General features: G+C 36.2%; 1 protein-coding gene across 2 annotated transcripts in view; it reads left to right on the top strand.

The window, feature by feature from the left end:
- Positions 1–26,023, top strand: part of LOC101900589 (S phase cyclin A-associated protein in the endoplasmic reticulum) — a 181,649-nt gene that overhangs the window by 125,877 nt on the left and 29,749 nt on the right. For both annotated transcript variants that reach the window (XM_059131117.1, XM_059131115.1), the window contains exons 7-9: positions 8,654–8,799; positions 9,305–9,397; positions 9,931–10,022. In XM_059131117.1, the coding sequence (XP_058987100.1) occupies positions 8,654–8,799; positions 9,305–9,397; positions 9,931–10,022 (331 nt within the window). The remainder of the gene's footprint in view (positions 1–8,653; positions 8,800–9,304; positions 9,398–9,930; positions 10,023–26,023) is intronic.

The following is a 26,023-nucleotide window of genomic DNA, read 5'->3' as shown; positions in this document are numbered from 1 at the left end:
AAAAAATATTAATATAGGTCCATCTTTTGTACCGCCCTTCTATTATTAGGACTACTTTCATATTCTGCTGGTATTTTTCTGTAATTATCGAAAAAAACGAATTACATATTGGTATCAGAATAATTTTCGTGAATCTGCTCAGTAAAAGGGCAACTACGATAATGACGAAACTAATAAAGATCCATTCTGATTCTTAACCAATGCATGTGGATTTTACAATTTCTTCTTCAAGGTCTTCTTGTGGTTCATGAATTCAAAACATCACTTAGAACATTTTGCCTTCTTACCAGCTTCATATTTTATCCAATTACTCCTTTCTCCGCAAGCCATGGCTAAACAGAAAAATAGAAATTCAGCAGTAGCAATGGCTGCTTATGTTTACATTGTCCTTTTTATAACAACATTTGTTTGCGTGTGTGTGTGTGTGCATGAGCAATGATGAACAGGATAATGCTGACATTTGCAGTATTTGCTCGTTTCATCGACAACGAGCATCAGCTTCATTGAAAGAATCAGCAGAGGATAGATCCACTGCCAACTCTGACGACATGGTCAAGTGCAAACATTAGAACTACAATGGAACGATACGACCTATGGATGGGATGGGCAAGGCTTTAGAATATGTGGAAACTAACTGCAACTTGGTATCCATGTGTGTGTTTGCATGTGTATTGGTCCTCCCATTCACCCAAGATCCTATCCTTAAATGCAGACATAAACACTGGACATAGTTTTAACGTCATTTGCCACGTATTGGCCATAAGCCGGAATGAGTGGTCGGTCGGTTGGTCAGTCAGTCTCTGCAATGGCATAAGAGGCATCATTAAAGACATCAATCCTAAATAGCGGACATTACTTTGGCCAAGCAAACACACACTCACATACACAAACACAGTAGCTGAGGAATATCTCCTCCCTGGCCATTTGGGTACTTTTGTGGAGGCTGGGGTGTGGCTTTATTTTCGGTGTATATTTCTCAACAAATTGTGTGTCGTGGTAATATCACGGATGCTTAAGAGATTTCCTCTTAAATATCCCACAATGTCCTCTCACAGTCGTCTGTTTTTTCTTTCAGCCATGGCTGATTGTTTGTTCGGCAACTGCAAAAGCATGACCATCACCGAAACATGAAAAAACAGAAATGGAGGGAAAAAAGCATTTTTTTTCTTCTTTTGAAAATGATGCTGCTGATGATGATGGAGAGGAACCGTTCAAAATGGGTGAAAACGAACAAAAAATAGCAACAATTTCTTTATATTGAAGTGTAAATTAACACTTCGGTTAGCTATGAAAACACAACAACATTCTAAATAAATACTATTTAAGGACAAATGTGGCAGCAGGATGTGGTGGATATTGCTTGGGGCAAAGTTGTTGCCATTTTGGAGTGACAACATTTGAGAAGAAAAATAAAACTATCGGCTTGTGGGCAGATAGGGGATATAAGCGTTGGCCATCTAGGCAAATAGATCAATGCATTACAAAAAGAAAATTTGTACCAAATTTATCACTTTTGCTGCCATTTAGGAGATAAACAGATATAGTTGATTATCGATTATTTTCTATGTTTTATAGAAAAAAAAATAACGTAAAAGACATCCATCCATCCCATCCAATGAACAAAAGTTTTATATTTTGAGCCTAAAGAACACTTCATAAATTATTTTATGTTTAAAGTAACTAGCAGATTATTTCGTCGCATGTGACTATAGAGTTCCTCCTTCTTCATAAAAAATAAGAGAAATATTTTTACGCTCATGCGATTAAACAAACGGGTCTTTTTTGTTCTTTTTTTTTTTTTTTTCAAAAAATGGTTAAAAACTTCCCTTAAACTGCATCGTTGCAAGTCAAAATATTCTACACAATTATATGTCATAAAATTGTACTACCGATACTTGAAGACGTCTTGGGTCTAAAACTTGCCTAAAGGTAAGAATGACGTCAAAGACAAAAATAGTTTTCTCCAAATTTTACAAAAAAAAAAAAACCGAAAACATTCCCTAATGTTTTTCCTACATTTTTTCCTCCGATTTTTTCGAGTTGACATCTGAAGGTAACATAAAATTTCGTTTAGGCGGATGATTCCAAAAGAAAAAATAATAAATAGAATAAACCATATATCTGGGTACAGTGTCAAAGCAGAAATTATTCTAGATCGAATTTCATTTCAATAGAAATTTTAATACTTCATATGTACCATAGAAAAGAGCATATATTTTCAATAGCAGGGGCTGGATTCTTGTTCTAGTTTTCATTGCACATTTTCATAGAACAAGAATTGAGACCCAGGTCTAAGTTGTGAAAAATGTCAAGTAGACTTATTAGTATTCGCTTTAAGATTAAAACCCCAAAGGAGTTGTCGATTCGTAGACCAACTCTTGTTCAGGCAATCCAATATTTTTCACCATATACAAAGGGACCTCTATAGTTTGAGGTATATTTTGCAATATTTAGGATTGAGCTATTAAATTTGATAGAAATCTTGTGAAGATAACTCCGATTTCAAGTATTGTTTACGTTTCGTCCATGTTTTCTATATAATATGTATATTCAAAATTTCGAACTTTTGTGGGGGCAGTACCAGATGGAGTGGTACATTCCATCTTAACACCAGATCTTGGGTTTATAAACATTTTGGGATATGTACAATTTTAAGACAATCGAATTTTTACATCACATTTGAAATTTAATTACTCTAAATGTTTATCCTTTGTGGGGGAGGCACTTAATGGTGTGGACCGATATTATCCATTTTTTTTACCTGACCTAGTACTGACGCAAATATTACGATTTGCACAGTTGGAGCAAAATCGGACTATCGTTTTTCTTTCAATGCCAAAAATATTTTTTGAAAATTTCGACGTTTTGTGGGGGAGTTACCAGAAGGAGCGGAGCGATATATTCCATCATAACACCAGAGCGTGGGTTCATAAAAATATTGGGATGTGTGAAATTTGAAGACAATCGGACTCTTACATCACATTTATAAAAGGTGTAATTATTCAAAATTTCGACACTTTGTGAGGGAGGTACTTCATAGAGTGAACCGATATTGTCTATTTTCGCTCCTGTCGTAGCACTGACGCAAATATTAGATTTGGCAAAGTTGGAGCAAAATCAGATTATCGTTTCACTTTCTCTGCAGAAAATATATTTTTTTGAAAATTTCGACCTTTTGTGGAGGAGTTAACAAAAGGTGTCTGCCGATATTACTCATCTCCGAACTCGATCTAAGTTTGACAATATAATTACGATGTACCAAGGTTGGTCCAAATCGGATACTCCCTTCGAGGGACAGACAGATGGACGGACATTGCTAGATCGACTCCTGTCCTGAAACGGATTTGGTCCAAGGAAACCTAGGGTTTAAAACCGTTATTTGGACTAGGCACGTTTTGACCATATCAAATAAACCCTCTCTAGCCATATGGCTGAGGGTATAAAAATAATAGTGAGCCTAACTCTACTAGCATGCAAAATTTCGTACGGATCGGACGACCTGTATATAATACCTTTACCATTACTTTACCTTATTAATTCCGCCATACATACCTCAATCCCAGCATTAGTATTCCAACTCTATCGGTTCACCAAAATTGTAACCAAATTTAGCACCATTTAGTATTTTTCGTCCACCTAAGTACACTTTTCTAATACCACCTCCATATCCCAATCCTACACCCCGCCAGTAATGTTAAATTCAAATTTCAGGATTCCAGCTTCATCCGTTCCACCAAATTCAAATTGTACTAAATTTAGTACAGTTGAGTATTTTTCATATACATGAGTACATATTTCCAAAACTACCTCCTTATATCGACCCTCAATCTAGATAACCGTTCACATGATACGTAATTGGAAAAAATGTAATACATTTTAGTACAATTCGTACACTTATAGTGCGAATTTTCAAAAATCCTTTGGTACATCCATCATGCACTCCATCAGTGATCCTAATCCCTAATTTAAAAGTTATAACGGTCTAATAATTCATTAAGTACAAAAGGTATCATACTGAGTACCTTTTAGTACTTTTCGTACCGTTCTGGTTCTTTTCGTAAACTTATAGAATTTCCTAAAACCCTTTAGTATATCCACCGTTCACTCCATCAGTGACCCTCTTTCGAAATTTAAGAATTCTAGCTCTGCTGGTACCTTTTAGTGCTTTTAGTACCGTTTTAGTGCGAATATCCAAAAACACAGCCTTATATGATACCTTCGGACCAAGATTGACCCTCATCCAAAATTTCAAGATTATAGCTTTTTCAAAATATTACTTCTACCCAAATTTTGAAATGCTGTGAATCGCGGCAGTAAAAAATGTCTCCTTTCAAAACTCCTCTCTGATCAGCAAAAAAGAATGAATCATTCCCAAACCGGCAAAAGACATTTTTTCAACAGCGCTAAATGTCCGTTGTTTACATAAAATATTTGTTTTTATTTTTGTTGCCGCGCGGTTTTATTTATTTACCTAATGTTGTTGTTGCTGCCGATGTTGCCATTCTCGCCCGCTTTCCATAGAGTTCCATTAGGGAAGGGTCAGCATTTAACACATGACATGTCGAGAAACACTTGAAACTGAAGAAATAAGTAAATAACCATCATCAACAGCAACAGCAACAACACGAGAAAGAGAGCTTTAAAAGGATAACAAGGATGCCTAAAGTACAAATATTTTAACAAGTGTCAAATACACACGCGTGCTTTCCACTTCTGTTCATTGTCTGCCTTTTTTTCGGGCATTTTCCATAGAACAACACGAAAAAAAGAAAGGACAAGGAAAACAAGAGCAAAATGACAACACATAAGTGTGAAATGTTTATGGACGGGGTTGGAGCGAAGCGGGGGGTTGTTGTGCTGCTGTTCTTTTTCTGGTCATGAGCAAATGCCAAGGATTTGAGCAAACGGCATTTAAAGAATGTGCGCTCAACTGGAATTGTGAAAAGTTGCATTTGTTTTCATCTTTGCTTTATTTCCCATTCAAGTTTTCTGGACCATCAGCTAACCAACAGCACCACCATCACCATCATCGCTACCGCTGCCGTTTGCCGCACCACATAATTCCCAACTTCATCATGTGTCCCGGTTTTTTTATACTTCTGCTGTTGTTGTTGTTGCTGCTGTAGCTTGCTGTCCTTGTAAAAGTTTGCGTGCCAAGTGTTAATGTTCTCGCAGCTCTTGACAAGATTTGCCGCAGTTTTGTGTTACATTCGTGCAATTCTTGTTTTTCCAAAGATTTAACAACTTTCCCCAGAAAAAAGAAGAAAAACTTAAGGTTGATTGTGAATTTCATGTTTTCAAGCGATGATTTTCTCATTTACTGACAGCTTGAATTCAGATTTGTTAAAGGTGATGAATCTCGGAATTCTCACCTACCAGAGTTCATATGGTCCTATATAGACCTATATCTTTAAGAAATAGGTCCGCTTAATTTAGATCATGTTTTTCGTGTAACCACTTGAAGAGTGGGTATTCAAAAAGAAATCTTATTCACTGTTTAAAATTCCACAAGAATAGAACTGGAGTAGGGAAATTTAGCATTAAAAATATCCCGTAGGCAGTTAATCAATCGATATTGGGAGTAAAATATTTCTATTCAAGCACAATTCGGTGGAATAATAGAATGAGGCAAGAATTTATACCAAATTTTGGATATTTACTTAGCAATTGCTATTTACAGCCATAACTAGATTTCGAATGCATTAGTAATTTATGGACTTCGAAATCGTATCCACACCAAATCTTCAATCTATGTTTAAAATATTGCGATATGCAAAGTTTGAATAAAAATGTTTTTATTTTGTAAAAATTTTGCTTTGATTCGGGGAAAATATCATTTGATTCGGCCTAAATGCGCATTATATGTTCCTTTTGGACGAAATCCATTTTAGGGCATTCGGAGTCAATCGAGGCATGACCTTTTGTCGGTCTGGCTGCAATCCACAATAACTCTCGAAGGGGTTATTCGAATTAGTCAAACCTTACAGGGTGAGATGAAAAAACTGCAACCAACTTCAGACTGCTGTCATTTCTAAGTCCGACAGCTGTTAACATTATTCCAGTGACAGCTCATATATTGTTTACAAGCGTACAAAAGCATTTTGATGAGAATTTTCCAGAAAAAAACGTTATTCGTGATGGAATTCAAGCATGGTAGTGTGATTTCTTTATATTTGGCTGGAAACCCTCAAGTGGCTATCATTAGAGCACTCCAGCATTTAAATGTGAATAAATCTTTTGTGTCTCGTGCCATCGCTCGTTACCGCGATACTGGTAGCGTAGCCCACATCAGCAGCCCAAAATGTTTGCGTGCCCAAGGCTTTAATACACCTTCCAGAATATTTTTGCGATAATATTCGGCTTTTATTCTGATGCCACGGTCGTTTAATACGAGCGGAAAGCGAACATCGGCTGTTATTGCGGCCCATAACAGCCATTTTAGTCTTCTAGCCAAGTGAAGACTAATTAACGGCTCAGTATTGGAGAGTGAATACAGATCATGCAGAGTGTGCTCACCCGTGAGCCTCAGTCTGACTCTAAAAAGAGTTGGACATTGACAGAGTAAGTCTCCCGCAGTTTCTATCTCTTCCTCGCCATAGATTTGATGTTGGATGAATTTAGCGCTTTTAGGGCCGCTTGACTATCGACATATATAGTGACCAGTTCAACTGTTTGATTCATCAGCAATTCTACGGCTTTCCTGACAGCAAAGAGTTCTGCCTGGAATACGCTACAATCTTTACTGAGTTTGAATGAGTTCCGAATATTCAGGCTTTCGCAGAAAACACCTGCACCCGTTCCAGTTTCCATCGTAGAGCCGTCGGTATAGATAGCTATAGCGTTGAAAGGTGGGGTGTTCTGGGTACAAGTGTCTCTGCTAGTTATGTGGATGTTTAGGTGATATTAGTTAAAACCCGACCCCCTAAGTTTTCCACATAATTCATTATGACCGAATGTCCATGAGATTGACTACGCCATTGACCAAGTTCATCGAGTCTCAGTGCACATCTCGCTGCTTGTTCCTCTACAAATAGACTTAAGTGTTTCAAGTTAAGTAGGGTTTTTTAATGCAGACTGAGGTGTGTTTCTGAGTACACTTGTAATTAAAAGTGATGCTGCTCTTTGTACTTTATCAATGTTTTTACTGACGGAAGCCTTCCCCAGAGAGTGCCATTAAAATAATCCACCATAAGTCAAAGTCGGACGCACGATTGACTCATATAACAATTTGATGATATACAGCTCTTCCCTATGGAGCTTTTGCAGGAGTAAAGTGCTTTCACGCCTCATTCAGAGCGTTCCTCGATGATCCTCTTCCAGTTCAGATGCTGGTCGAGGATGATGCCGAGATACTTGGCTTCAGACGAAAGATTCAAAGTGACGCCATCCAGCAATGGTGATAAAAATTCCGGGAGTTTCCGTTTGACGACTGCTTGCTTCGGTCTAACCTTCTCGATGTAGGCATGAGAGGATGACGCAGTAGGTAGAAGTGGGGTTTTTTTTTGCCTCAAGGTGTGGTTCCTCCTATTGCATTTTTTCGCAGGTGGAATGGACTCAGTGGGGACAGCGTTTGATTCAGTTCACGGTACAACGGCCCGAGCTGAAGTTCCATCACTTGTAATTTCCCTGTCCTTCGCGGTGCCCTTATCCGAAGGTGCGTTAGCAAGCGGGCCGGCCCTCTTGATAAGGTCGACAATGTGAGAGGCAAGATCCTTATCAAGTGAACACTTTTCGAACTTCCTCACTGCTTTCAGGTTCGCCCTGATAAGGCAGTGGCATCCTGTACCTGGAGGTTAACCGCATCGGTGCATGACGATGGTTTCTTCTCCTGGAGTCTTGACCTCACCGGAGAGCCAGGTTTGGTGTTTTTGGATGGATGGATTTTAAGGATGACTTAGCTCTCTGAGTTGAAGATATGACAATGATGTCTAAATCCTCATCAGAGAGAGAGAGAGAGTTGAGTCATTCCCAAAACCCAAAGGGGCATTTTCCTGACTAAGCCTCAGGGTTTTGGTTTTCTCTAGCTTCGTTTTCCATAAGAAGTTTGGACAGTGGAGGTACCGACGTCCGCCATGACATAGCCTCCATATCATGGTAAGGACTAAACCTGCTACTCGTCGAGGCGCCCAGGTATCGACGAGATTACCCTTCGAATACAGTCGGTACTCTGGCTGCAAACCTTGGAACACTGATAGGCACGGTTTACGTAACGGCCCAGCGTAAGTGAGTCCATTGCGGTGGACCATTTCGTTCACTGGTTAGTAAAGTGGCGCCAGTAGCTTCGCCTCGATGAGTCCAGCGATCATAGGAACTCAGATATTTGGTCCGAGACTCTCCCCCCGGAGACATCTGAGCTGTCCGCGACTGCTTATTTGATTCGCAGCTGCCCGATATATCTATCGGCCGTTCCACTATCCGTAACCTGCGGACGCGTCTGGTCGCATACAGCTATGCATCCAATACATACATAGATATTGGCCGTAAAGAATTAATAGTTGCTTTGGGTTTTAATGGAAAATTTGTGAAAAAAATTTACCGATTTCTATTTTGTAATAAATAAGTAATTAAATATAAAATTAAATGTATTTCGTTTTTAATTCTTCGAGTAGAATGTCAACATAATTCTCCCTTTATTATTCTAATTTAATTTTAGTTACGCTGTAATAACTGGCCTTATTGAAATTTTATCTCGACGATGCATGAAAATACGCGAGAGTATCGAGAATCATCAAAGCGTCGTATTATCCCTGCTAGCCACTCTGGGCTTTATAACCCGTTTCATTGATGTTTGTCCACCAGGTAAGCAAAGTTAAATAAATAATATTTTTTAGCCCTATATCGTATATCACCTCGTAATATATCTTTACTAAAATCTCGAAAATATTTCATAATTTAGCATCGAAAAAAATCTTAAGTCAAATTTCTCAAAATCCTCTTACGCCGTGTATTTCTTCTTTAATATCCTGTTTTCATTACTGAAGAATACCTAAATGACCCTAACAGACTTATGAATGAAAAATGTCTTACATTAATTTCTTCTACCCTTAATGCAACATGGCTAGTCCTTTTCTCAAACTGACTGACTGACTGACTTTCGGCTAATTGATGATGACTCAAAAGATTCCAACATTCACTGACATTCACACCTTGTGGCTAATTTGTTTCTTTTTTATTGACAGACAGTCAGCATAATTTTCACCTTTCTCCTTCTGTGCCTTGAATGTGTTTTTGCTATTTACCACCTTACACTCATTTTGTTTTCTAATTCTTTATTCCCTTTTATTTTTTATGCCCTTTACAACAGGACCTACGGATCCGACACGTTTCCTGAGTGCGGCAAAGTCAACAGAACTCTTTGGTTCCATAGCCATGCTGTATGCCACTGTGGTGCCCATAGGTAAGTTGAAGTTGTAAATGGAGAAAGGCAGTTTGATTCGATTAGTTGCATCGACACACTCGACAGACGGACGAAGTAACCCATAAGCGAAGGCCGAATGACGTGGAAATGAGTCATATTATTTTGGGTGTGTGTTTGTCTGTTTGCGCCTTACATTTGATTCTAATCAAGTGCAAAGTGCATCTCTGCCCAGAAAAAAGAACGAATTTATGTCGGAGATAATTCAAAAGATTTATTGCCTGACTAGAAGGGGGGCTGCTGCCTCACTGGCCGGACGGTTGAACGGCATGACGTGAGTTTTTCTTCAAAACGGAAATTATGAAGATTTTCTAATGGTCGCGCCGCCCTTCTTTGGCTTGGTTTATGAGTTTATGATTCCATATCCGTTTTAGCTGCTTTCTTTGTTGGTACTTTGTCCATTTGTTGTTTGGACACTTGATGTTGACGGAAAAGACAAGACAAGTGACGTGTGTCTTATCATTGTTTTTATACCTTCCTCATTGACGTTTCCTTATTCCTTATTTTTCCTGCAGGTGAATGCATTCCACCGAGAACGATTTCGTTAGCGGCAGCAACATTTAATTTACTCGTATCCATGGCTGTGTTGGATTTAGCAACGTTCCAGGTAAGTTTGAATTGGAATCTAATTTATCTAAGGCAAAGTGTGGGTAAAATATTCCGCGAGAGTTTTATTTACATACAAAAAATGGTACAATTTGAGATTATCTTATAAGATGAAGTAATTACACAGTGCAACACAAATAATATTTACTGAGAAAATTCAGCAGATTATGAAAGAAGAGTTAAGAAGAGAAGACACGTATATTGGCGTTTTGAAGGTTTACATCCAAAATAACCTAAATAGAGGGGGACAAGTTACCCCCTCTTCAATATTTTTGGAAATTTTCGCATTAAGTTTCCTCGAAATCCTTGCATTTTAGATATATAGTGTCTCATGGTCTGATCGAAAATTTTAACCCTTAGGCGATTTGACAAAGGGTACTTTTTGGTCCTTTTTTGAGAATATGTTTAAAACCCCTTTTGAATGGGATCGTAACAAGTCAAAAAAATCGAAAAAATATCTACATATGTAAAAGTGAAATGAATGAATGACTGACTAACCGAGAATCAGCGCCAAGAAGAAACGTCTGAAGCTAGAAATGAAATTCTGCACGAGGGTCAGTCATGGCGCGTGGGCGTGTGATAAGACTAGGTTTTTGGAAATACTTAGTTAAAGGGTACGAAAGGTACAAAAAATTTGAATGAGATTCACTGATGGAGTGGATGATAGATGTAACAAAGGTTTTTTTGGAAATTCGAACTTTGAGGTTACAAAAAGTTCTAAAATGGTACTAAACTTCTAAAATCGTACAATTTAGTATTATGTGAACAAATCGAGCTAAAAACTTGACATTCGGCATCAGAATCAAGTTTGAACAGTATGTGAAGGTTTTGGAAATATGTACTAACTGTGCGAACTGTACTAAATAGTACTAAATGTTGAACAGAGTTGGTTTAGGGCGAACGAATGAAGTCGGAATTTTGAAATTTTATACTGGGGTAGGTTTGTGATAAAGAGGTAATGGTTTTGAAAATGTGTAATACAAGTGCACGAAAAGTACTAAATAGTACTATACTTGATACAATTTGGTATTGGATGAACAGATAGTGCTTGAAATCTGTAATTTGGTACTTGTGTCGCTGTTTATATTTCGGAAATGTGTACTATAATTGTACGAAAAGTACTATATGGTACTGAACTTGGTATTGGTTTAAGGGATAAAGCTGAAATCCTTAAATTTGTTATTTTGATTACTATTGGTATCTGTATTTGAGAGATTTGGTGGTGATTTGGAAATGTGTCCCATATTAGTACGAAATGTACTAAATTTGGTATTGGGTGAAGGGATAGGTCTGGAATCCTCAATTTTGATGTTGAAGTCTCTGTGGGTATCTGTAATTGCGATATGGAGGTGGCAAAATTTTTACTAAATTTCTACGAAAAGTGATAATAGAGCTGGTACCCTGAAATTTGATATAGATGTCAGTGTGGGTGTCCGTGGTTAAGATATGGAGATGGTTTTGGAAATTTGTACCAGAATTGTTCAAAAAGTACTAAATGTTATTAAATTTGGTATTGGCTAAAGTGATAGAGCTGGAATTTTAAAATTTAAGATTCGGAGCTGGATATGAGTACTATAATTGTACTACATGGTATTAAGTTTGGAAATGGGGAAAATTAGGTTATTAGGTGGTGCTTTTGCAAATGCGTACTATAATTTTTCTAAAAGTACTAATAATACTAGATTTAGATCACTGTTGATGTCTAGGATAGCGAGATGTAAATTGTTTTGGATATGCGAAGGAATAAGACTGAAATTAGATCGAGTTCGGAGGTGGTCAACATCGGTCCACTCCTTCTGGTACCACCCCACACAAAATGTCAACATATATGGATATGCTCCAGCTTTGTGAATCCTAATATTTATACCAGTGCTAGGTCAAGTGGGAAAATGGACAATATCGGTTTACTCTATCAAGTACCTCCCCCACAAAAGGTCAAAATTTTGAGTAATTATAACTTATCAAATGCGATTTAAGTATCTGATTGTCTTCAAATTACACACATAACAAAATTGTTATTAACCCAAGGTCTGGTGTGAATTTGAAATACATCAGCCCCCTTCGTCTGCTACCTGCCCCACAAAGGGGAAAATTTTGAATATCCATGAGTCTCATAAAACTCGAAATTAACATCCGATTCCATTCAGACTTGGTACATATAAATATTTCCATCAATACAAGATCTGTTAAAAAGATGGTGGAGATCGGACCATTTCTTTTGGTACCTCCCCCACAAAGGGTTCAACATTTTGAAAAACAAAACGCTCATAAAGGGCGAAATAAGCATTCAACTCTCTTCACACATCCAAATATTTTTGCTAACGCAAGATCTGTTGTGAAGATGATATATATCTGTGAATCCCTTCTGGTACCTCACCCACAAAGGGTCACAATTTCCAATACTTGTATCTGTCATAACTTGCGAAACGAGTCGGCGATATTTTACAACCAATATTTTAATTTGTATTAGATGAAGTATGAAAATGGAATACTTCGGTCCGCTATATCTGTTACCTCTGTTCCAAAAAATTGCACATAACTCATATAAAGTATAGGAAGTAGTCGACATAGTACAAACCTGGCACATTGTAATATCAAGTCAGATACGAATTGGTCAATATTGTCCAGCTGCTTTGAAAACTATAAAGGGTCAACAGTTTGAATAACCATAACTCAAAGCTGGGGGGTATACATCTGTAGGCAAAACCGACTGATGTTATTTTACTTGTTTTTAGTACTGAAAGGGCCTAACACGAACTCTTGGAACCAATCTAAAATTTGTAAGTGGACACTTGCAAGTCCAAATATATTAATAGATTCATCCGTTCATGTAAGTTTTAAGTGTTATAGATCTGGAGAAAATCCATGTCAAGGGGTATAGTGGTTTAAGGTATACATGGTCCGATTCATCCGACATAATCTTTTGATTATCTCTTTTAGAGAATTGATGTACTTCATTTCAAGACTTGTGTTAGAGAAACCCATATTTATTGACAGAAAAAAAATTAGGTTTTAAATGTCGGCACTTAAATACGGCTATCCTTCCACAAACCTACTTTTGGTAATACACTGGGGATTCAAAGCACACTTACACACCCCTAAACATCGTCGTGGGCTCAAGCATATAAAGTTTATCTTTTGCTACTCCGCTGAGTAACCGCACCCACGCACAAATTTCGCCTTTACATCAAGACTTCAAGTCAGTCGGTCGGTCGGTCGTCCCTTGTCAATATTTATCTATTTGTGTGCCGGCCGTAACACTCGTATTTGCTTGTTAAGCCAAATGTTTATTTACGTTTCACTTTTTTGCCGCTTCTCGTGTGTCTCTCTTTTGCATTGCCAAATTAACGACTGAGTCATTGTTGCAGCGGGGCACTGAAAAACACAAAAGACAACAAACATCATGCACAACAACAGGAACATCATGACGAGGATGATGATGGCAAGTAGGTAAACTAATTATGGTTGTTTGGTCTACAGCAGCGGCCACTGGACGGTACAAAGGACACGGACTCATCATACATGTATTGCCGTTCTCTGTATCCACCCATCCTCCAATACCTCTCCATGTACCCAAGTAGACAGATCATAATTGAAGAATTAACCAAGCGCGACAACCAATTGTTGGCCTAAAATAAACAAAAGCTCTGCGCAAATCAAACAATTCGTTCAAAGGGAATCAAATCAGCTCCCAATTTTTTTGTTGTAAGGATACTGTTGTTATTGTTTTTCTTCTTCTTGGAATTAAAGATTTAATAAATAATGATGAACACACAATCGCAATTTTTTCTAAAGAAAAGGAGATTGAAAGTTATTTTAATGTGTGTTCTGTCAATTCCTCAGAGATATTATTAAGATTAGTAGAATATTTGTGGTAATTAGTTTTTGTGTACGTTTTGGTTTTGTAAACGCAATTGCTGTTTTAAAATATACTAGACCGATAAAAAAATAAAGTCATGCCTTCCATATCGGGACTATACCTAAATATGGTTCTTTACCCCCAAAGAAGCCTAAATATAAATTGTTAACCAAATCGATTGCAAACACTAACCAAGACCCTTTAAATAAGTAAAATAAGGGGTTAACTTTGTATAGGAGCTATTCCGAAACATTGACCTATATTGGTTTTTACCTATGGAGGTTTTCTACCCTCTTTGAGATCAAAGTGCCAAATATCAATTGAAAAATGTTGCCACGACCCAGGAAGAAGCTGAAATCCGGGTATACCTTCATAGAAGGGTTATACCAAAACGTAAACGAAGGATTATACTAAAATTACCAAAATTTACAGAAATTAGTATAAACAAGTAAAAAAGCTGTAAGTTCGGCCGGACCGAACTTTGAATACCCTCCACCATTCGGAACGGATTTGGCAATTTACAAAAAAAAAAAAAAAAAAAAAAAACATTAAAAATTCTGATAACATATTAAAATACCGAATGTAGCTGTTATATTAGGTACGACGATGCTGACCTGCACAGACAAATTTTTGTCATATGCTCTAGTATCCATTACGAGCTTCAAATGCCAACGCTAAAATCACCGAAATACCGAATATCGGGAGCTACTGTTATATGGGGGCTATACCAAGACGTGGACCTGCACAGACAATTTTCTGTCTTAGGCTGTAGTATCCGTTAAGAACTTCAAACACCAAATTTGAAACATTTCCGGTGAATAATGTCGCTTAAATCAGCAAAATACCGAAAATAAGGAGGTACAATTATATGGGGGCTATACCAAAACATGTTACTTCATGACCTATTTTCAATACTAAAAGTCCTGCAGACATAATATGCATTTAAGTAAAATTCTATTAACCTATTTCATTTCGTTCGGAAGCTACATCGACTTAGAATTTTATGCTGATCAAAAATATGTATACTTTGTGGGGTGTAAATTCGAGGTGTAAAAAACGAAATGATAAACTTAATATACCCTCCATACTATGGTGGAGGGAATAAAAAATTAAAACCACTAACAATGATATATTGTGATATTGCGAGATATGCAATTTTTATCATCACTGATTGCTTATTTGTCGGATTCGGTAGAATACATATTAAAATTAAAGAAACCAATAAAATGGAATTTTACTTTTTTACGTACGAGCACGGTGGAAGTTATCAAAACAAATGTGGCCACATATCTCCTCGGTCTTTATTAAGTATGAATAACAATAGGGATCTTAACAGGCTACTGCAACATCCAATCAAACAAGACATTTCAACGCATTTCTCCATCCCGTTTAAACCATCAGCCATATGGCCACAATAGGGTATATATAACTTAATACGGCCAAAACGTGTCTTATCGAAATAACAGTTTTGGACTTTCTCTTTGGAACAAAATCGTTTCAGAACGTTTGGAGTCGATCTAGGGTTGTCCAATTTGATCAAAAATTGGTGCATCGTAATATTATTATAAAGCTTAGACGAAGTTCGGAGATGAGCAATATCGGTCCACTCCGTCTGATACCTCCCCCACAGAAGGTCCAAAAATGTCATATCATATAAATTACACCATAGAACTAGAACGATTCATCGAATTATGTTCAAACTTTTTTCAAATCCTAATATTTGTATCGGTTCTAGGGCAAATGCGAAAATCGACAATATCGGTCTACTCCATCAAGTACCTTACCCACAAACGCTCAAAATTTTTAATATTTATGACTCTTATAAACAGCGAAAGGAACATCCGATCGTCTTCAAATTTCGCGTATCTCGATATTTTAATCAACGCAAGATCTGGTGTGGAGATGGGATATATGGATAAACTTCTTCTGCGACCTCCCCCACAAAGAGGTAAAAATTTTGAATAACAATAGGCTCATTAAAGAGACTCCTTCCTTCCTACTCCTTCCGGTACCTCCCACACAACTGATCAAATTTTTGAACAATTATATCTCTCATGAAAAGCGAAATAAACACCCGATTCTCTTCAAATTTCACACATCCGAATATTTTGATTGAAATAAGATCTGGTGTGAAGTTGGGATATATCAGCCCACTTATTTTGATAACTCCCCTACAACGGGTCAAAATTTTGAGATATATCTCTCATAAAATGCGAAATGTGGCATCTGGTTCTAAATTTCACACATTCCAATATTTCAACCAATTCTGTGACCCCCAAAGAGTCATAATTTTCAGAATTTATATTACTCGTAACTTACGAAATAAGTTGGTATATCTAAATATAGCTTTCAACCACATATCTGATGTGAACATGAAATTTATCCGCACAATCTTTTTGGTACCTCTCCCACAAAAAAAATTATTCCCATAAAATAGAAAATAAAGGTTTCCTTAAATATTGCAGATCCCAATATTTTTATGAGCTTTAGATGAAGTAGAAAACGTCGGTCCACTGTATCTTGTACATCGCGCACATTTTAACATTTTCCAAAAGTTATCACACATATCATAATTATCACATATTTCAAAATTATCACATATATCATAATTATCACATATATCATAATATAAAGCACATGATGTAGTTGATATAGGCCAGACTTTGGTCAGATACGAAATGGGCAGGGTTAGCCCACCAACTGTCCAAAGTTTCATCTCAATTGGACAACAAATTGTATAGAAACATACACATACATAAAGAGAGAGGAAACAAGTAAAAAAGAAGTAAGGTCGGCCGGGTCGAACTTTGAATACCCTCCACCATTTGGAACGAATTTGGAAATTTTCGAAAAAGATAACATTCGCCAAAAATTCTGTTAACATCTTTAAAATACAGAATATAGCCGTTGTATTAGGGTCTGTACGACGTGAACCTACATAGGCATTGTTTGTCATAAGCCATTACCATATTCAAATTCAAAACTTGAAATAAACAGTGAATAATGTAGCTAAAATTATAAAATTACCGTACATAGGGAAGTACGGAGATATACGAAGACCTGGACCTGCATAGATAATTTTCTTCAAACACCAAATTTGAAACAATTCTGGTGAATAATGTCGCTAAAATCATCAAAATACCGAACATAGGGAGGTACCGTTATATGGGGGCTATACGAAGACGTGGACCTGCACACACAATTTTCTGTCTTAGGCTGTAGTATTCATTTCGAATTTAAATGCCAAATTTGAAACAATTCCGGTAAATAATGTCGCTTAAATATTCAAAATACCGAATATCGGGAGGTACCGTTATATGAGGACTATATGAAAACTTGGACCTACATCTCCCATTTACGAACTTAACCTGCCTACTGGCAAAATAAACATATGTGCAAAATGTTAGCCTTCTATCTCAATTCGTTCGAAAGATAGCGTGATTACAACAGACAGACAGACGGACAGACAGACAGGCAGACGGACATACAGACAGACACACAGAGAAACAGACGGACATGGCTAAATCGTCTTACAATTTTACGCTGATCAAGAAAATATATATTTTTTTGGGTCTGACATGAGTATTTCGAGGAGTTACAAACGGAATGACAAAATGAATATACCCTCCATAGCATGGCGGAGGGTATAAAAATAACTCACGCATATTCAAATGACAATAAAAAATGAGTTGCTCGCTCAAATTCGATTCAGTTTCACTCTTTGCACTAATTCTAGCAAGTTTTCGGAGGCCTGGAAGTATTTAGTTAAATTCGGAGGTGGGGCCGAAAAGCCAGGTTTCAACTTATTTGATGCGGATAACCTTAAAGTTTTAAAGGGGGGCTATAGAAAAAACATGACCTGTATAGAAACATTTTTGTGAGTGGAAGAGTTGAATATTTAAATTATAACTTTTTCGAGTGTACCGAAAATCAGGATGAGCCTTTTCAAGGGGAAGTATATCAAAGAACCATACCTGCATTGAAAAATTTTCTAAGCAGAAAATGATAACCCGGAGTGCCAAGTTCCAATTCATTTGGATGGAATTTGTGTCAGAAACCTCCAAAGTACTGATATATTATATATGGAAACTATATAGATTTTCTACGAAGAGAAATTTTTCCGAAGTAGAAACCGAAACGTCAAATTGCAGCTGGTCTTTAAGATACCTTCATAATACCGAAGTTTTAAGTTATAAGAGGACTATCACTAAATGTGAACCGATAAAACCCATTTCATTCTAGAAACACTGTCAACTACTGTTTCTGAGCTCTACATAAAATAATAATTCTATAAAAACTATGAAAATATGGAATATCGGTTGTAACTGTTATATGTGGACTGTTCCATTTTTGTTTACATAGGGTTAATAATCTATTTCGAACTTCAAATACAAAATTCCAGACAATTGAATTGTAAAAATGTGGCTAAAAAGTTCACAGTTCAACATTTTTGGGGAGTTGCAGTTATGGGGGACTAAATTGGCAATTTTCTTCCACAGGAACAAGAACCCTTTTATATTGTTTCCAAAGAAATTTTTTTAAACAAATTTATTGAAAAAAAAAAAAAAAATTACCAAGTGGTTACAGTGACTTTTAATATAATTATATCATAATTAGTTATAATTTAGCAATTTAAGGTCGACAAATAAGTAGGGAAAAGTATTTGTTTTTATTCGTTTGCGTGGTAATATCTTGAATAATAACCTGTTATTTAAAGGCCTACTGGTAATGCAGAAGTCGGTTTGTTTACATTACCCTTTAATGGGTTATTCGCCTCATACAACTTCCAAGTTCCTTTGCACCAAATATCTTTTTCGGTTTAACCGAAAAATCTTGGCCAATGTTAAGGTTATGCTCGTTATTTTTTAAACACTTCCTTGGCAGTGCCTTCATGTGTTTTATTTGTTGTTGTTACTGAGCTGCTGCGGCTGCTGCTGACAAAAGTAAATAATTTTATTAGGTTTTAATCATGAACACAACTCAATTTTACGACGAGTTTCAGTTATTGTTGTCGAACAAATATTGACACAAGAAATGAACATTTACTCAAATCTCCCAGCACGCAAAGTAACAAGACAGCCGCCAATTGTAGATGTTGTGGAAGGCGTGGCGGGGGGAGGGTGGTGCTCCAGGGTGTGGGGGAGATCAGCAGTAGTCAATGAAGAAGCGATTTCAACCACAATTTGGCCTTTCATACCGTGAGACCAAAAGTGGCTCATCTTCAGCGTCTACTCGATTCAGCTGGCGGAATATTTACTCGGATTTTATGAGTGGGATATATGTACAAATGTAGGTATGTACGTACGTATGTATGTTTGAGTTGCTGTTATTTGTTCGCATTGTTGAAGAGTATTTGCAACGCACTTAATAATTCCAGCAGATTTATGTTTTATGGTTTCCATTCTCGTTGCTTGGCTTTGACGATGTTGTTGATGATGGGGCTTCAGCTTCATTCAGCTTTAAAAAGGGATCTAAAAAATGTGGATTGTGTAAAACACACTCAGCCCAATCAAAGGAACGCAAAAACTGAGCAGAATCAAGCAAGTTTTTCCAAACTTTTCGATTCGTTTGTTCATACAATTCATTCAATTTTCCAATTTGTAAACTTTTTTTTGCCAAGCTTCTCTGTTGATTCTCTCCCCCTGGGTGGGTCTAGTCACGCTCAGCCTTTTTATACGCACATCCAAGCCATTTGTTTCCTGGCAAAGCAAATGAAACTGTGGCTGGATGGTGTGGGGGCGTTTGAGGGCAAAATTTATGCTTTGTGAATATTTGAGTAGTTTTTGCATTCATAAATTAATAAAATATTTGTATTTTATTATCATTTTTCAACACAAAAAAGGCAGCAAAAGCAAGAAAGAAGAGAAACGAAATTCAAATTTGAATGGAACAAAGAAAAACAATACCGAGAGTTGAGTTGAGTTTAATGTTGGTATCTGCTGGTGTTTGTTCGGAGGGTCAAAGGTACAAAATAAAAGGAGCACAAAGAACACACAGACAAATTGGAAAACAGAAAAGTTTGTTTTTGTTTTGAAAAAAGTTTTTTAAAACTATGCAATTTATCTTTATTTTTATTAGTTAAGGAGAGGAGGCATTGCAATAGGGTATTGAGATTTGGTAGTAATTTTATTAATTTCCACAATACAGAATATTGGAACCAAGCAGGAAAGATATATCCGGGTTAGCCTCGTCATTTGATACCCTGTCCCACAACACCTGGACTTCTTTCTAAAATCCCAGCAAATCAAAATTTTCATTCAGATCCCCGCAATAATAATTTCATTTTCTATTTTAGTTTTTATATACTTTCCTTATGTCTTATCGAAATTATGGTATTAGAACCATTATCTCTCCGGGTCATTTAGAGTAGATCTCTTGATGCTCAGACTCTCTGTCGGTATGGCCAAAGCTCGCGATAACTCCTGAAGAGAGTATCCGCTATGATCCAAAACGTGAGGATTGTAATATTTTTTTAGAAGATTAACTGTCAGATATTTTTTGAAAAATAAAAATCTCAAAAATGCTTTCAAACTGGCATATTGTAATATTTATCATGCATAATGGTGATGGGGAAGGATAATATCGATATAATCCTTCTCGTACGTCCTCCAAAAATAAAAAAATAAAAAAATAAAATAACTTTCAGTTCGCACATTTCTGAATTTTGGTTAATATTTGATTTCCTCAGCACATCTTGAAAGCTGTTCGAGACAACAAGCACATTAAATCGACTAAACTATCTTCTGCCTTACCAGAAGGTTAAAAATAATCGGTTATTTCTTCAAAAATTACAAAGAGTAAAAAATTAATTTACTATTTACCAAGTAATTAGTAATGTCGGCGCAGGTTGTACACTTCTGACTATAAAACTGATGTTTACGCGCTCGGCAACGGAATGCAAAAATAAGAAATAATTAGTTGTTGATATATATTATCGCGAACGGATTCAAAAAAATATGAAGAATCCTTTTTATACCCTCAGCCGCCATATCACTATGGAGGGTATATATCATTGATACGCTCAAAACATGCTTCATCGAAATAACGCTTTTAGACCCTAGGTCTCTTTGGACCAAATTCGTTTCAGGACATTTGGAGTCGATTTAGAGATATCCATCCGCCTGTCTGCCTGGCTGGTGCGCACCATAAATCTCGAAGGAAGTATCCGATTTGGTCCAATCGTAATATTATTATCTTGGTAAATCGTAATGTTATTATCAAGCTGAGATCAAGTTCAGAGATGGGCCATATCGGTCCACTCTTTCTCCACAAAGATCAAAATTTTCACAGAAAATAATTGACCTCATAAACCAGGAAGAGATCATTCAATTCTCTGCAAACTTTGTAAATCCTAATATTTGTGTCTGAGATAGATCAGGTGTGAAAATGGACAGTAGCGGCCCTCTCCATCAAGTAAATCTCCCACAAAGGTTCAACATTTGGAATAATTATAACTCTTCTAAAATTTGAAATAATTGTCCGATAGTCTTTAAATTTCGCACATCTTAATATTTTTTTAACACAAGATCTGATGCGAAAATGTGATATATCGGTCTACTATTTCTGGTACCTCCGCCACACAGGGTCAACAATTCGAATAGCCATGAAGCCAATAAAACACGAAATGAGCATCTGACAATCTGATGCTTCAATATTTCTGTCAACAGAAGATCTGTTATGAAGATAGTAGATTTTGGACTACCCCTTCTGGCGCCTACCCCACAAAGGGTCAAAAGTTTGAATAATTATAATTCATAAAATCTGAAATAAGCATCCGATTGCTTTCAAACTCAACAATACCAGAAGGAGTGGACCGATATATCTTCACAGGAGATCTTGCGTTAGTAGAAATGATAGGATGTGTGAAATATGAAAAGAACCGGAAGCTTAATTCGGATTTAATAATCGTTCTGGTTATTCGAAACTTTGACTCTTTGTGGGGGAGGTACCAGAAGGAGTGGACCGACATATCCCATCTTCATACCAGATCTTGGTCGCATTTTATAAGATTTATAATTATTCAAAATTTTGGGAGGTACTTGATGAGGTTTTTTGGGAGGTACTTGATTAGGTGAACCGATATTGTCCATTTTAGCACTTCACCCTGCACTGATGCAAATATCAGGATTTACAAATTTTGAGAAAATTTGGATTATCCTTTCCCTTTCTGTGCAGTAAAACATTTTTTTGAAAATTTTGATCTTTTATGGGGGAGGTGCCAGATGGTGTCGACCGATATTGCCCAAGTTTGGATCGAATCGGATTCTTTTTTTTTTTTTTGTTGAACAAATAAATTTAATCACTATTGCTGTTGTTGCAGATGCTTCCCTTGCAAGTTCTCACATACTGCCAAGCATAGAAGTTCTCAACTAGTAAACAAATGCTCTTTCAAATCTAAAGTTCCAAAAATCAATTTGAGTTGATGTTCCCAATTTATGCAGCACCCCATTACGCGATACCATAAATAACACTCCAAGTCAAGTAACCCTTTCGAAACAACCAATTACCAATCTTAGAAAGCCATACGTTATTTGTTTTCTTTCATGGCACTTTTTGATGAATTATTTTTGTCTTGTTTACAAGCGTAGTTGTTCTCTCTTGTTCAGTTGCTAGTTGTTGTTGCTGCTGTTGCCCAGGAAAAACATAAGAAAATTGCTTAGGAAAATATTTACATTTGGTTTATTACTCTTTGGAATCTTTGCAAACAAATTAAATGTGATTTGTTTTGTAGACCTTCTTCTTCCTTCTTCTCTGTTTCAATTTGAATTTCATTATACATATGTATGTTTGAATGTATCTCCTCCTGTTGTAGGCCAAGTGCAAGTGAGTGGTGGCAGGGAGCCGTACGAGAACAAATATTTATTATTCATGCAAGAGGAAAAAGTGTATAAAATATGATTTATATTTCATTTTCATATTCGTACAATGTTTATTTGCATAAAATTATTTGTGTTGGATTTGTTGAGAAATTTTTCTAAATTGGAGTCCAAAAAAATGTTTAAAGTTTTGTATGCATATTGCAAAAGATTGATTCCAATAAGTTTCCAAGAAATTGCCATTAAAAAAGGACTTATGTGAGCGTATTATTTTCCAAGAAGACAATGACCAAATTGCTTTGGACAAAGTTACTCCACAATGTACGATTCGTTAGAAAGCTTTTAAAATATGGACCATGGGCCTATATGGACCAATTTCTATACCAAAAATTCTACAACCCTATTACATTTGACTAAATTTTTATCAACCTACTTAATTCCATTTGACAGCTAATGTGATTTCCACAGACTGACAGATGAACGGAAATGCCTAAATGCCTATTTCTAGGAGTTCCAAACTGAATGACAAACCCTATTAAGTTTCCCTAGTATTGTGGAGGGTATAAAAATGGATATCAAATCATTGGTAAAAAAAATGTGTCAACTCTGAAAGTAGTGGAATTGGAGTTTTCAAATCTGTATTTCATATAGTTTTATTCTAAAAAGGGATTATGTAAAAATGTTGATTTAAAAAACATTTTTTATGAAAAAATATTGTCATACATTTTTTATGAAAAAATATTGTCATAATTGGAAAATGTCATAACGAATACTTTCAGTGGAAAGAGGGGAGAATTCTACCCACACTGTCTTTATCCCTTTCGGTAAAATTCACTCCTTTCATAAAATTCGGAAACAAGTAATTCAATAAAATTTTTCGTGGACATTGTTTTGACGACCTTTGTGTACCATCAGTCTATGACTGGGCCGATAAAGCCGATTTTTAGCATTCATATCAGTTTGGACCCAAATATAAACAAATTTGAACATGACATGGGGTCCATGTGAAAGCAGATCAATTAGTAAATGTTTTGATAATTCTATTACCGTGTTATCAGTTTTCAGTTTTTAATTCAATTCTTAATACTAACATAGGTTAAATGGCTTAAACCTAACTATACTATAAATAAACATGCATTTATACAACGCCTACTTTACCTTAACTAAAAGTGCCACAGCATGTTTGTGAACACAGCTGGCTACATTATGCCTTAAGGCTACAGCTTAAATTATGCCCGAAAAAGAGAATTATATAAAAAAGTGCTTTCTATTACCGTGGGTAACTTTTGCCTGAATAGATGTCTTGCTTCGTGGTATGTCTTGCTGAGCTTATCACCCATATAGACAAAGAAAGTTTTTTGTTACATGATTGGATTTGGGACCTTAATGAGGTCTAAAAATATAATTTCAATGGAGCCATTTTTCGACTAATTACGCCTTGTCGTAATGGGTTTAAAGATATCAGAATTAATGACAGTGTACTGTTATCGTTTATCTTTGGTTCGAATCTTTGTGGGGCTATAATATTATACATTTTTATAATATTTGATGGTGGAGGTTCCAAAGGGGACTGCCCGATATTGTCAATTTTTCTGGGCAAAACTTAATTCGATAAAAATATATTTTTGTATGATATTGAACTTCATTAATACAAATTTTTTACAGAGTGTAAAACAAAACATTGGACTGAATAGTGGACTCCTCTCGCTAAATATGCGACCAAGAAGTGTACGCTACTTCATCAGCGAAAAGTCCACCCAAAAATGTTTGATTCGTTCTATCAGTTCGTGTTAGAACTTTTTAGTATTCAAAATGCACAATTTATTCAGTTTGACAACATTTTTTGAATCAAATCTTCAGACACCGTACTAAATTTCAGACTTTCAAGATTTTATATACTATTCCAGTTTTTTTCTTTTATAGTAAGGAATAATAGGAAAATGTTTGTGTTTTGCACCAAAAAGTCTTCAAAATCGTTCATTTTGAAGTTTACCCATCAGGATATTAGTTAAACTTTACACAATGGACGTCGTCTCCATATGTAAACCGTAGCTGTTGATTTAACAGTGACCTCATTGTCAAATATCAGAATTTCAGCTCTATCCCTTCACTCAACGGCACAATTTGTGGCATATTGCACTTTTCGTACGTTCATGGTACACATTTCCAAAACTATCACTGGATCTCAACATCTGATACTAATATAGACCTTCACATCAAATTTCAGAATTTTAGCTTTATACATTCACTTAATTTTATTCACTCAAAATTTAGTAACATTTAGTACTTTTCGTACAATTCGTAATCCAACAGAGAGTGAGTTTGGGGATTCCATGAGTTTGGGGATTCCAGATCTATCCATATATACAATACCAAAGTACAAAATATGCCCAGGCTACACATGAACAGCGACCCTTATATCAAATTTCTGAACTTCAATACAAAATGTATAAAATTCCGCTTCATCCGTTCACCCTTAAAAAAGTGTTCCAATACCATAGTACCAAGTACAGTTCGCACACTTAGTACATATTTCCAAAACCACCTTCATATATTAAACTTACTTTCCAATCTTGATTCTCATACCAAATTTTTTTTTTTGCTCTATTCGTTCATATATTAACAAATGGTAAAATTTTAAATGTTTAGTACCATTCTAGAACTTTTTGTAATCTTCAAGTTCGAATTCACTTTGGTATATTTTTCCTGCACTCCATCAGTTACTCCCATTCCAATTGCTAGCTCATTCCATTTTTAGTACATTTTAGTGAAATTGATTAGGCGAGCCTAATCACTCGCCTACTCACCTCGCTCAAAATGTCAAAATTCCAGCTTCAGCCTTTTCGTCTGGGCGTTGATTCTCATCCACTCCGTCAGTCTAATTTGGTGTGAAAATCAGGCAGATGCATTGCAATAGCTACTAATGCATCCACAAAATGTCACAGTTTAGTGCGTGTTATGGGCTGGTGGCATTATTGTACCGCACTTCTTTAAAGACGCGGTGAATCGTAACGTAACTTCGAGTGAACAGATCTTGAGATGTAATGCCTTTAGTCTTTTTTTGTGGGGCTATGTAAAAGCTTATGTCTATACAGACGAGCCCGCCTCAAACGACATTGAAAGACAATATTAAATCATTTATTCGTGAGATACCAGCCGGAGTGTAGGGAAGAGTATGTCAAATTTGTATTAAGTGAGTTACGATCAACATTTGCAAACGTTAAATTATATGGACCGAATTGTCCATTCAAATAAAGATTGGATGCATTTTTATGAATTGTTTACGTTTTTGGAAAAATGTTCCAATAACTCTTAAAAATTCTTTAA

The sequence above is a fragment of the Musca domestica genome, unplaced genomic scaffold, assembly GCF_030504385.1.
Source record: "Musca domestica strain aabys unplaced genomic scaffold, Musca_domestica.polishedcontigs.V.1.1 11, whole genome shotgun sequence".
Lineage (NCBI taxonomy): Eukaryota > Metazoa > Arthropoda > Insecta > Diptera > Muscidae > Musca > Musca domestica.
This window is presented reverse-complemented; position numbering and strand designations above follow the sequence as displayed.